Below are 13561 nucleotides of genomic sequence, written 5' to 3' on the forward strand. Positions count from 1 at the left end.
ATTTTGGTTATGTGACTAGGTTGGCCAATATTACTAGAGCAATGTAGTTTGAGTCATTATAACTTGATTATGTTTACTGCTTTGCCTCTTCCACTTTCTCTACTCATTCTAAGTAATGGGCCTCTCCAACATTCTTAGCTATTCATTTATGTGCTCTTTTTTGTTACTAAAGTACTTTCAATATTTTCCATTTTTTATCATTTTTATTTTAATGACTTTTTAATAATGGATAAAATACTTGACAGCCTTTGTTACCATCTTTGAGATCTTAAGGCTTCTCTTTCTTAGCCAAGTATAGCTAGAATGCTATTTTCATCATCTAAACCCATTTTCTTCCAGTGTTTCCATCTGAAGAACTACTAGTTATAAAAATGACTGATGTTTTGCTTGTGGGCGGAGATAAATTAAGCATGAGACTAAGAGTAGGGAAACTCAAGATATGTGGCTCTGTGAATTCAGCAAATGTTTGTAGAGTGCCTGCTCTAATATACATAAGGAGTTTAACACAGTGCCTGCCTAGCATATAATAAGGACTTAACAAATATTAGTGCTCCTACTAATTATTTCATTATTGAAAATCAATTATGTTAACTTATTTTGTCTTTATAATGTCAATATTATGAAATATTGGATTTGTAATGGGTTTTATGACTCGATAAATTACCTGACTTCAGTCTATGGGGAAGCCCGCTCTACTATATACCACACACAATTCTAATACAGTGCTAGAGAAGTTATGTCTGATGTACTATGAGAACCTTGAAAAGAGTGTAATTTTGTGCAGCAGGGCAAATTCAGGCAAAGCCAAAGAAGGAAGGTAATATTTGAGTTGGCTCTTGAAGGATTAAAAAGGAGTTAGCCAGGCAGAAAAGGGTCAAGAATATATTCCAGGCAGAGGACAGACTGTAAAGCAAAGTCTTAGAATTATAGATACACATGTTCTGATTGGTAGAATTGTGTGAAAGAAGCATAATATATAACTGGGGCAATGGTTGATGCAAGATCAAAAATGAAAGATTTCATGTACCAATTAAGGAGTGTGGACTTTATCTCAGCAACAGTAGTGATTCACTTAAACAAGGGCAGTCAGGGATCAAACCAATGCCATAAAAGACTATCTGGCAGCAGATTGGATTGCTGCGTGATAGGAACAGAAACTGGAGGTAGCTGTAGGTGTTTCAGTAAAATTCTGAGAGTCTGAGTAACAGAAGTGAGTACACAGAAGTAAGAATGGATGGGATGTTAACATCTGAGAGAAATAGTATAGCTAAGGGACGAATTACTTGGATATGTGGAGAAAGAGAAGCGTCAATAGTAACAATAGCTAAAATGTATGAAAACTCACCATGTGCCAGTCATTGTTCTAACTGTATTATACGTATTAACCCACTTATCTTCATAACCCTATGGGGTAGGAACTATTAAATTACCCATTTTCAAGTGAGAAAACTGAGGCATGGTGAACACCCTGAACTAGTTTAGTGAAAACACCTTTAATTGAGATGAAGGAGAGCAATGGAACACTTGTGGGAGAGAGGCAATTAAGGTGCTTGTTAGCTCTTCATTCCCTTTTCTGAGGAATGCCTGGGGTAGTCTCCATTCTCCTTGATAACTTCCAACTTGTGGTATGGGAGGAAGACAGTACCTTCTTAATGAAGTAACCAACTGTTGATGAAGGAAGGCTATTGTATCGTCTATCATAAAAACTCAGCGTATGTTTCTGATAACTGTTTTTATTGTATTATTTTGTTGAAATAGAAATGACTTCATTATTTAATGAGGTGCTGATTTATTTATTTATTTTTCAACTGAGCACATCGGCTGCTTTTGTCAATAACAGTGTATTCCTTCCATAGTACTTTGAATACTCTGCTCAACATGAAATCCGGCACAACATCCAGAAGGAATTATGTCTTCATGCTGCCCAAGGTCTCATTCAGCTGAAGGCATGTACCTACAAAGGTCATAAGACAGTTGTCACTGGAGAGCAGATATGGGAGATCCAGAAGGTACCTCAGTGCAATTAATTCATCTCTTTAACTGTTTTTCTTAGCATTCTTGCTTATCTGGGAAAATGAGTGGAATATGGTACATTAATATTATCTATCAGACTTTCTCTCTCTTTATTAACTTTGTTATTATGTGTTTCTACCCATGTGATAAGAGAATATATCTATGAATTAAGTACTCTTAGTAACAAAAAATTAAGTTGCTTGGTTGAACCATGATATACGCAGAACAACACTTCTGTGAATTATTATTAGTTGCTTGCTTTTTACTATTTAGGGTTTCTTATAATGCTTTTGGCAACAGTCATATTTTTTTTCCTGGCAGAGAGAAGAAAAATTATTATATCTTCTCGCTTGAAGAGATTAATTTTTTTCTACCCTGTTTTAGCACTTTTTCATGAACCTAGAATTGAGAGAATACATAACAGGTCTATTCTGTTTTTAAACATGTTTAAGGCTTAGCTGTATCGTAGCAATTCTTACCTGAACATTGTTTTGTGCAATACTAGAAAACCTTAACACTAGCTTTTATGATTTATGATGTTTTTAAGAGTTTGTCACTTACGGATATATCAAGGGAATACTTCTTGTTTGAAAATGTGATTCAAACCTTGTTCTGTCTGCCTCTCTTCATTATGTCATACCTTATTAATTGAACAGTAGTAGCTTAAAAAGGTGACATTTACACTAGAAGCCAAAAAGTTTATCAGACATGGCTCACCTTAGAAAGATTTACTATTAGGTTTGCTTCAATGAAGCCATAAAATCTTTTTCATATTTATCACTTAACTATGAGTCTTGAAATTTAATGTCTGTCGTTTCCTTTTATTCTAGGATCAACTTCTATACAATCCATTCTTAAAAATGTGCCTTTCAGCAAATGGAGAGCATCCAAGTTTAGTGTCATGCAACCCATCAGATCCACTCCAAAAATGGATATTTAGCCAAAATGATTAAGTGTTCCTTAAAATTAAGTTGAAAAAGGAGACATTCTTTCTCATAAAACTGTGACTAGGCATACACTGTAGGTTTTGAAAATTATGCAAAAGCAGCTAAATGTAACTTATTCCAAGTGCATTTTTCTTATTTATATCTTAAAATATCTATGTAGCACTACTACAGAAATTCTGCAAGTTTCTGTTTCAAAGCACAGTAACTAGTAATACCAAAGACTATTTCAAAATGTCCAGATGTAGGGGAAGAGATGTTTACAGTATGATGAAAATAATTTTCGAAGTAAAGTGATGTTTGTGTGTTTTGTACACTTAGGGATATATATAGCTACATTCACACACTCACAATTTAAAATATTTCCCCTAGTTTTTTGGGGGATAGGAAGAAAGATTTGTTACTGTATTTTTTTAACTATATAGAAATAGATCAATGAAGGTCAGCATTGGCCTCTGTGTACAAACCAAGAGCTTTTACAGATCCAGAATTTATTATTTTAAAATGCAGGTGAATTTTTTTTTGCCTTTGGTTTACTTGTCTGTTAAATGTTTCTTTAAACATGAAACTGAATAAGGAGAGGAGTATTTTTAACACTTAAATTTCTTGGCAATTGTTAAAACATTTTTTAGTCTGCAACCCACTCCACTTGAAGCACTTAAGTCTTCCTTAAATGACTTTTCTTAAGTAACGATACTGTGTTTTCCCAAAGCACTTTTAAAAACACTTTTATAAATTACTATCTGTTGAAAAGGTGCCCTTTTCCTTTCTGCTAGCGTTTTTTTTCTTACCAAAATTCACTAATCTTGAATGTTTGTGATATTAAGTTTCAAATGCAGAATACTTGACTCATTTAAAGCTAAATTTTGTTACTGATTTAATAATAATTGTAATGGATTTTTGACTTTGTAATGGATTCTTTTCATCAAAAAGCCTTATTTTTTATCTATATGGAAAACACAATAAAAAATCCTCAACACTATTGTAATTATTTGATTAAGTGTTTGAATTTGTATTAAAAAACCTGCATTCTGAGCTGGACATGGTGGCTCAGCCTCTAATCCCAGCACTTTGGTAGAAAAGGTGGGAGGATCATTTCAGCTTAGGAGTTCCAGACCAGCCTGGGCAACACAGCAAAATCTCATCTCTACAAAACATAAAAATAAAAAAAATGAAATTAAAAATAAAATTAGATAGGTGTGATGGCACATATCTGTAATTCCAGCTATACATAAAGGTGAGGCAGAAGCATTGCTTGAGCTTGGGAGATTGAGGCTACAGTGAGCTATGATTACACCACTGCATTTCAGTTTGTGTGACTGAGCAAGACTCTTTAAATAAAAAAAAAAAAAAAAAAAACAACAAAGCCTACATTCTCCAATTGATTATTTCAACTAATGTGTATTATGTGCCTAATTTTCTACCAGAAGTTGTATTAGTCCATTTTCACACAGCTGTTAAAGACATACCTGAGACTGGATAATTTATAAAGAAAAATGGGTTCGATGGACTCACAGGTCGGTGTGGCTGGGGAGGCTTCACAGTCATGGTGGAAGGTGAAAGGCATGTCTTACATGTTGGGAGACAAGACAGAATGAGAACCAAGTGAAAGGGATTTCCCCTTATAAAACCATCAGGTCTCGTGAGATTTACTATCACAAGAACAATGTGGGGGAAACCACCCCCATTATTCAATTATCTACTACTGGACCCCTCTCACAACATGTGGGAATTATGGGAGCTACAATTCAAGATGACATTTGGGTGGGAACACAGCCAAACCATATCAGAAGTGCTGGTAGGCAGAGTAAGACTTGTTACTGCTTTTGAGCTATGTCTCATGGGTCAGAAAGAAAGGCAAATAATTTTAAAGTAGATAGTACCAGAAGGCATGAATATCCATGAGCATATATTTCTCTTAGAGCTTATATCCCTGAACACAAAATTATTTATCAAATATATTTTATAAATGAACTTAAGAATATTTAAAAAAAAGCCAAAGTGAGTTCCCTGCATGTATCACTCATATGTTGTCATATCATGATCCAACTGAAATCTACTTAGATTAGGTTGATATTATTATGAGAAAGTCCTTCTTACCTGATTTGGCAGCCTCAGGCTATTGCTCAAGTTTCATACAAATCATGTCATTAAGGACTGGACCTTTAGGGTAGGCAGTGCCTTTTAAAAGTCTGAGTTTTGGAACAATGATAACAGGGAGTTATTTATGGAGCCTGGCTGCCATCCACCTGAGACTTAACTGCACTCAAGTGTGAAATTGTGGAATTCTTGCTCAATTTGAAACTGCCATGGCAAATGGTCTGGTTGCTACAGAAGACCTGGCATGCTGCCTTCATTTCAGAGGACCAAGTCCTAAGAACTCTAGGTTGGTAAGCTGCACTGCCAAATCCACTAGGGTTAACCTGATGGGCGTCCACTGAAATCTGAGAGGGGATCACACAGTTAACTATAGGAGAAAATAAGCAACACACTAAAATTGCCCATTACTATAACCAATGATGATGGATTTTTTTAAGCCCCTATATTACCAGAGACTAGTCTTGGACAATTTAGTTAAGTACTTTATATACCATCAAAATATAAGTGCAAAGAGAACAAGGTTGACTTTATAAGAAAGGCTAGAAAAAAGTCAAATCATTTTTAAAATGCTGTTATGTGTAGATGAGAATTTTAAAAGATAGGGAAAACAAAAATCTAGAAAGATGCTGTACTCAGATTGCTTCACAATTCACTTTAAAGACAGCAGAAATGAATACCTTTAGACAATGCATTTTTAGTACGCTTTGTGCAGGAAAGATGTTTGCAGAACTCTCAGAAACCAGTTCATACTCCAATAAAAGGCCTTGACTCTACAATAGAATATCTGTGAAGGAATTAATATACATACAAATGTAGCGGTGTGTGTGTGTATGTGTGTGTGTGTAGTGTGTATATTTGAAATTAAAATATTTGACATCTTTTTTATGAATTTATATTTTAATTACCTTTTCCAAATTATCAGCCTACCCAATCTTCCCTTTTGCAATCCTACAGTCCTACCTTCTCCATATCACCAGCCCTGCTGCTAAAGAGATTCCTCCTGCACACATAGTCCCTCTTCCTCTCCAGGCTTCCACAATATCTAGGAAATTTTTTTGTGTCTGTTTTAGGGATTTTATTAGGCACCAGGCACTAATAATACACAAAATAGTCCACATCTGAAGGCAGAGAAAGTTAGAGTTTAGTAATGTGCTCGTCAGTGTGGTCTCATAATGATGTTTTAAAAAGAAATAGTCTCATGATGAATTCAGCATATTCACCTTCTGGTGAGTCCACTGACAAGAGCTAGAGGAGAAAACACGCATCCCATATTTTAGAGGTAAATAATTAAAGTAATGCTTCTTAAACCTTATTGTACACACAATAGTAAGATTCTGACTGATTAAGAATTAATCAGATTGAATAAGATTCTGACTGATTAAGAATCAATCAGATTGAATAAGATTCTGATTGATTAAGCCTGGGATAGAGCTTGTAATTTTGTATTTCTGACAAACTTTCAGGTGATACCAAAGCAGCTGGCCCTGGTACCACACTTTGAATAGAAAGGCTACCCAGTGAACTAATGCCCAGGGTTCTCTGAGACTACCATGATGACTTTGACCATGCTTGACATCCATAATTACTTCGAGTACCACCAGAAGTCAATGCCTCTCTATCAACCATTATCATAATTATTCTCCCCTGGTAGCTCCTACATCCTTTGTATATCTCTAAGTTGATAAATCCCCCACCTTCTGATTACCTTCTGCTCTGCAAACTTCTTTGATTAGAAAACTCTTTTATATCAGCAGTTTTGTCTCTGAAAATTCTATTTATTTTCTTGCCCTAACTGAAACTGGACATTAATTAAGGATACATCTTCCAATTCTAGTGAGGGTTATTGTTTTTTGTTTTTGTTTTCTGTCATTCCTCTTGTACTTCAAGGCTAGGATTTGGGATAGGTGTGTCCTTCAAAAATGCCTCAGCTTATTTGAAGCCATGTCATGTGGATATATTATGCCCTGCCCCTTCGTGGTACTGTCAACCATGAATCTATAGGTCATTTATCTTAATTCATTCCCTGCATTAATTGAATACTTTAGTTCCTGTTGGTCTTTCTTTCTTTATACCTCTACTTGTATCACTCTGTGGGTGACTTCATTATCGGTGCAGATAACTCCAGCATTCTGAGCTCTCAGTATTTGATCCACATTTCCTTCCCTCAACCATACATTCGCTAGTCATCACTAGAAACCATATATTCTCTAACATCTTGATCACCTTAACCTCTCTGACTACCACCTCCTTTCCTAGCTCATTTATGCTAGTTCTTGCTCTCTAGAAATTTTTTTATATCTCTTCAGGACTTCTAAACGATTGATTTTGCTACTTGTTCACCATCATTCTCCTCTAGTCTATACTTTTATTCTTATCCAGAATGGTTTTAATATTTCATCATTGTAACAATTCTTTTTCACTGTCAATTCGTGTGTCTGTTTTCCATCGTGCTTACCTAGAAAACCCCAAACCCTGGATAAACCAAAATATTTGCAACCACTACTTCTGCATCCAAACAATTGTCATGCTGGGCACATTCACCATCTTTCTGGGGATATCCTGTCTCCTCTCTCTCTTTCATATGTTAGGTCTCCTGTTTTGTGTATACTATAACTTCGTCTTTCTTGGTTAACTTCCTCATTTTGGAGGAGTATATTACACAGTAATGTTCTGGGAAACGGTTTAGGATGCATACAGTTTTTGAAACCTTTATATCCAAAATACCTGTATTCTACCCTCACAGTTAGAAGATTAGCTGAGTATAGATTTCTTGGATGAAATTTCTTTTTTCAGTATTTTAAAAGCTTTTTTGTTTGTTTCTTTTTTTTCTAAATTTCAGTATTGAAAACTCCAGTCTATTTTTGATTCTTGATTCTTTGTTAGTGATTTTATTATTTTCACTCCGAATACTTACAGATATCCCATTTGCCCCAATGTGTTAAATTTCACTGTAAGTCTCATATTACAGTATGCTTTACTGTGCTCTTTAAATACTCATGTATATAAATTATGAAAATCTTTTCCAAATATTTATTAATTTTATCCTTTGTAGTCTCAATTTCTTTCTGGGAATCTTATTATATCAGATCCTTAACATATTGATTCTCTAATCTATATAGGAGGGAAGCTTTTCTGACCTATATTTCATATCTTTGCATACTCCAGGATGTATTCTTAATGTACTCCTTTAAGCCTTCTATTGAGCTTTTCTGTCATTTGTAATTTCCAAGAGCACATTCTTGTTCTCTGAATTTTTCTTGTATACCACTATTATTTTGTGAATGTGACTTTTTTTCTTTTGTCTTTCTGAGATTATCAATAAAAATATTAATGGTAGTTCTTTTCTTAAAGGTTTCATCTACTTGCATAGTCTATTTCCTCCAAGCTGCTTTTTCCCCACTATTTACTCTTTGCATTTCATAACAGATGCTTTCCTCTAATGTCTGGTGATTTATAATTGTTTATATTGAACAGAGGATTGAATACATACTAAAAAGCTCTTTAGTCTGAGGAGGGCTTATTGACTATAGTCTTTCCTGTAGGCTGACCCAACTGCAGCCATTGTGCTGGAAAACAAAATGACAAGTTAGATCCCCAGAGAAGAATCTTCCAATCACCCTGGAAGGTGTAAACCTGAGTATCACTGGGCGAAGAGGACTGGGGATACATTTTCAGCATAAGATTCTTGTCCTTAACTGTGCTGGTAGCCCCTGTTCTACAAATACTCTATTTTATCCTCTCCAGTGAGTGAATGTCTAAGCTTCTGTTTGGGTGTGGGAGAGGAATGAGGAGTCTAACTGATTCGTAAATGGAGTGTCAACTCCTCTTCCTCCCCAACTCAATCTTTCTCACTTTTGGAGGCTCCTGGTTCCACTAGTTCTTGATTCTTTCTGTGGTTCTGTAGTATGAAATGCATTACTACCCTGCTTTCTCCAATGATAGCTTTGGACTAACTACTAATTAATTTGCTTTCCAGGCTTCAAAATGATGTTGTCATTAAACTTCTCCTACTCTTCTCCCCATGGATATATTTTTTTTCCTACATCTTTACTGTCATTTTAATGGGATTTTGGAAGAGAGCAGAAGAAAATGAGATAGAATCTGATATTCTTGACAAGAAATCCCCATTAATTCTTCCATGACTTCCAATATATCTTCCGCCACAAACAACTTGCAAGTTGCTACATTCAATACCCCCTTTCCTGCTGTCATTTACTTAATCTCTGCAGCATTTGAAACAATTGATTGTGCTAACACTTCTGAAATTTCTGAGACTCTTTCCCCTCTGGGATTCTATGGCACCACAAGCTTCTATCTTCACCTCTGCTTCAAACCATCATTCAATCTCACATGGACTAAAATGATGTCTTAACTAATTGCTCTATTTTTGGGTCATTCCCCTAGTTGATTTTTTCACAGCAACTTAACTTTTTAAATAAAAAACAACATTGCTCCTCTGCTTTGTAACCTTCCAATGGCTCTCAAATTGTTCTTGGAGTAAAATTCTTGCTTCTGGTTATAGCCTGCAAGGACCTATGTGACCAACTCCTTGCCAATTTCTCCTGCCTCATCTAGGACCACCTTATCTGTGCTGAGTGTGCTTCAGACAGAGTACTTGCCTCCTGGATTTGTCTCATGTATCAAACTGATTCTTGCATTAGAGCCTACGTTTTCTTTGTCTGGATGTCCCTAGTAACAGTATCTTTTACATGTTTCTGTTCTCTGCTCAAATAAAACACTGAGAAGAGACCATCTTCTTCTATAAAGTAACCCAATCACTACTGAATCACTGTGTTTATTTCCTTGTTACATTTACCACTACCTGAAATTTTATGCGTGAACTTATCTTTTGTCTCCTTAAATGTCATCTTCACAAAAGCAAGATAAGAAATAATGAAATCCATATCATGTTCAAATTTAGGTAACTTCAGTATATCCTCGAAATAAAACAACACTATTTTTCAAGGATGTTTACAATAAACACAGAATTGGTACCAGTGAGGATGGACTATGAGCATAGGAATGGAGGATGAAGAGAAAAATATGGGCAAAAATAAAAAAGGACAAAAAAGACAGATTTTTCTTAGACTGATGAAGAGCAACAACAAAAATTCTTGATAGGAAAAGTTTTCTGAGAGGATGCATTATTTCTTCAAAGGATATGTTACAAAAAACAGGTTTATTTACAATATCCTATAGTACAAGAATAATGGAACCAAGAAATAGAGGTACTAGTTCGCATAGCACACAATATATCTATGAAACTCATTACTCAAAAGAGTTTATGTAAGTGGAAATTTTGAATAGACTCAACAAAATTGATGACTAACAAATTCACAATAAGAAAAAATAGAATGTATAACAAATCCCCCTATTTTCAGAGTCACATAGAAGAGAGCATCTTCCTAAACATATCCCTTTGATACTACATCAGTCATAGCATGTTCCCTTGAATGTTAGTTATTAGAGTATTTGCTTTTATTTAATATTATCATAATTTTATGATATTCCTTTAGAATCTCAGCCACTCATTGTGTAAAGTATTATAGGAGAAGTCTATTTTTTTTTTCCAGTGGATCTTTTGAAAATGTATCTCCTTTAAAACATGATGTTAACTGTGAAAAATACTTTTCTTTGAAAGCACACGTGGAATTCATGGTGTCAAAAAAGTTATATTTAAGTATGTATTTTTAAAAAGAAGACCAAAAGCTTCTACTTGTTTGTAAAATCCTTGTTAACTAGGTGGAGCATTATTTCTGTTATTTTGTGTTAGAGTGCATTTATTATTTTATTTTTCCATCAGAGTTAGTATTGCCAGCAATAGAAATTAACTCTGGATGATTTAAGTGGAAAAGAAGTTTGTTGAAAGGATATTGAGTAGTTCGCAGAGTCATTTGGAACACTAGAGAAAAGGCTTAAAAAATGGGCAGGCAGGATAAAACAAAGCGCATAGCTTTGAAGCTAAAATTATGCTGCAGAACTTGACTGGTGAGAATATTCTTTCTTTCTACTGCCAGCAAACGCTAGATGAATGGTTTGTACCTCTCATTTCCCTGGCATTGGCATTGTTTGCTGCTGACATTGGCTACTGGATGACCCCCCTGCTATAGCTGTGACTAGATCCTCGAAGTAACTGCTACCATTATTGCTGCCAGAACGAATTCTCCACTGAGTGCTTCTTTTCTCACTAGTTCCCAAGTCAGTATCCAAACTGAATTCAGAGTAACTGAGCCTATTCATGTGCCCTGCCCTCAAGGCACTGGAGGCTATGAAAGCAAGTATCTATCTGGCTTTGTAGCTTCTGCAGTTGAAGGTGGAAATTTCACAGACACAGAAAGGGAGTTCAGATGACAGGTGGCTAAGAAAAAAAAAAAAAGACAAACAACTTCAGTACAAACCTTAGGATTCGAAAACCATAGCATACTTTTCCTCACTATTTTTTCCTTTAAGCTGTAAACATTTAAATGATTATACACATATATAAATGCCATTCACTTTATCATATTGTAGGCACTTTCTTGCTTTTCTTTTGTTGACTTTCAAATAGGTCAAAGATATTACTATATTTTTTATTTTGTACTCTGCACAGTTAGATGGTATATTCATAATTTGTTTTCTCAGAACAGCAATTTTTATTGTTTTTTAATTCTTTTTGCAAAATAATGTATGTATAATAAAATGCACAGAATTTGAAAGTTCAGTTTAATGAGTTTTGACTTGTAGATATCCTTGTAACTGCCACCCAAAACAAGATCTAGAATATTTCCTTCACACCACAAAGTGTGTTAGGTAGTATATTAATATTTTGTTTTCTCCAAGCAGCAATTATTATTGCTTTTTTAAAATTAATTCTTATTGCAAAATAATTTATATATAATAAAATGCACAGAATTTGTTCAGTTTAATGAGTTTTGACTTGCAGACATCCTTATAACTGCCACCCAAAACAAGATCTAGAATATTTCCTTCAAACCAGAAAGTGCTTTGCATCTCCCTCTACTCAAACTTTCAACCCTGAAAGCAACCATCCTGATTTTTATCAGCATGCATTAGCACCAATTATTCGTTTGTTTCACCTAAATGGAATAATACATTACATATTTTTGTACCTGCTTTTGGTTGTTCATTATAATGTTTTTTGATATGAATCCATGAAGTTTTTGTCTATTTGTAGACTTTCTTTTCAATTGCTGAGTATTATTCCATATATAGATATACCAGTTTCTTTGTCCATTCTTTCATTGACAGACATTTGAGTTATTTCAAATTTTTGAATATTTTGAATACGGGGGCTATGATCATTCATATGCAAGTCTTTTTATCTTTAAAAAAAGTGAAAACGTGGTGGGGCGTGGGGGCTCACGCCTGTAATTCCAACACTTTGGGAGGCCGAGGCGGGCGAATCACAAGGACGAGGTCAGGAGATCGAGGCCATCCTGGCTAGCACGGCGAAAACCCGTCTCTACTAAAAATACAAAAATTAGCCAGGCGTGTTGGCGGCTGCCTGTACTCCCAGCTACTCCGAGGCTGAGACAAGAGAATGGTCTGAACCCGGAGATGAGACCTCGTCACTGCACTCCAGCCTGGGCGACAGAGAGAGACTCGGTCTCAAAAAAAAGAAAAGGGAGGGGGGACATTAAAAGGTTTTACTTTTTCACTGGAGAAAAAGTTCTACAGTGAAGCATCTTTAACATTTTCCAGTGAAAAATGTTTTCACTTTTTTTAAAGGTAGACACCTAGGAATGGATTCATGGATACCATGTATGTTTAACTTTAAAAGGTATTGCCATAGGTCTTTTTAAATGGTTTTGATATTCCACATTTCCACCAGCAATATTCCCAGTGGTTTCACATCCTTGCCAAAACTTGGTATTTTCAGTCTTTTTTATTTTAAGCATTCTAGTATGTATCTTGTGGTGGTTTTAATTGTTATTTCCCTAATAAGCACCTTTTTATGTTCATATTAAACAGTCATTTTTTTTTGGTAAAATGTTACACCATTTGGGAACTTGCTTTCTCAAAGGAATTGTTATGGTTTGGCTGTATCCCTACCCAAATCTCATCTTGAATTAGAGTTCCCATAATCTCCACATGTCCTGGAGATAACTGAATCATGGGGGCGGTTTCCTCCATCCTATTCTCGTGATAGTGAGTGAGTTCTCATGAGATCTGATGGTTTTACAAGGGGCTTTTCCCCCTTTTGCTCTGCACTTCTCCTACCTGTCATCATGTGAAGAAGAATGCATTTGCTTCCCCTCCTGCCATGCAATTAAACTACTTTCCTTTATAAATTACCCAGTCTCAGGCAGTTCTTTATAGCAATGTGAGAATGGACTAATATAGGAATTGTGTCGGTACCACTGTTAAAAATCAATGGATGTTATGCTTGTGTGTGTCAATTTCTGAACCGACTCTTCTATTTTATTGGTCTAGATGTCTTTGCTTATGGGAATATGCAGTCTTGATTACTGTAGTTTTATAGATTGTGTATTGTCCTACTTTCT

General features: G+C 35.2%; 1 protein-coding gene across 6 annotated transcripts in view; it reads left to right on the top strand.

Moving 5' to 3' along the window:
• Positions 1 to 3945, top strand: part of GALNT3 (polypeptide N-acetylgalactosaminyltransferase 3) — a 46572-nt gene extending 42627 nt beyond the window's left edge. For all 6 annotated transcript variants that reach the window (XM_033231257.1, XM_033231262.1, XM_033231259.1 and 3 more), the window contains 2 exons: positions 1857 to 2009; positions 2844 to 3945. In XM_033231257.1, coding sequence (XP_033087148.1) covers positions 1857 to 2009; positions 2844 to 2966 — 276 coding nt within the window. In that variant the 3' untranslated portion in view covers positions 2967 to 3945. The remainder of the gene's footprint in view (positions 1 to 1856; positions 2010 to 2843) is intronic.
• Positions 3946 to 13561: the final 9616 nt, after the last annotated feature.

Source organism: Trachypithecus francoisi, unplaced genomic scaffold (assembly GCF_009764315.1).
Source record: "Trachypithecus francoisi isolate TF-2019V2 unplaced genomic scaffold, Tfra_2.0 Lachesis_group13, whole genome shotgun sequence".
Taxonomy (NCBI): domain Eukaryota; kingdom Metazoa; phylum Chordata; class Mammalia; order Primates; family Cercopithecidae; genus Trachypithecus; species Trachypithecus francoisi.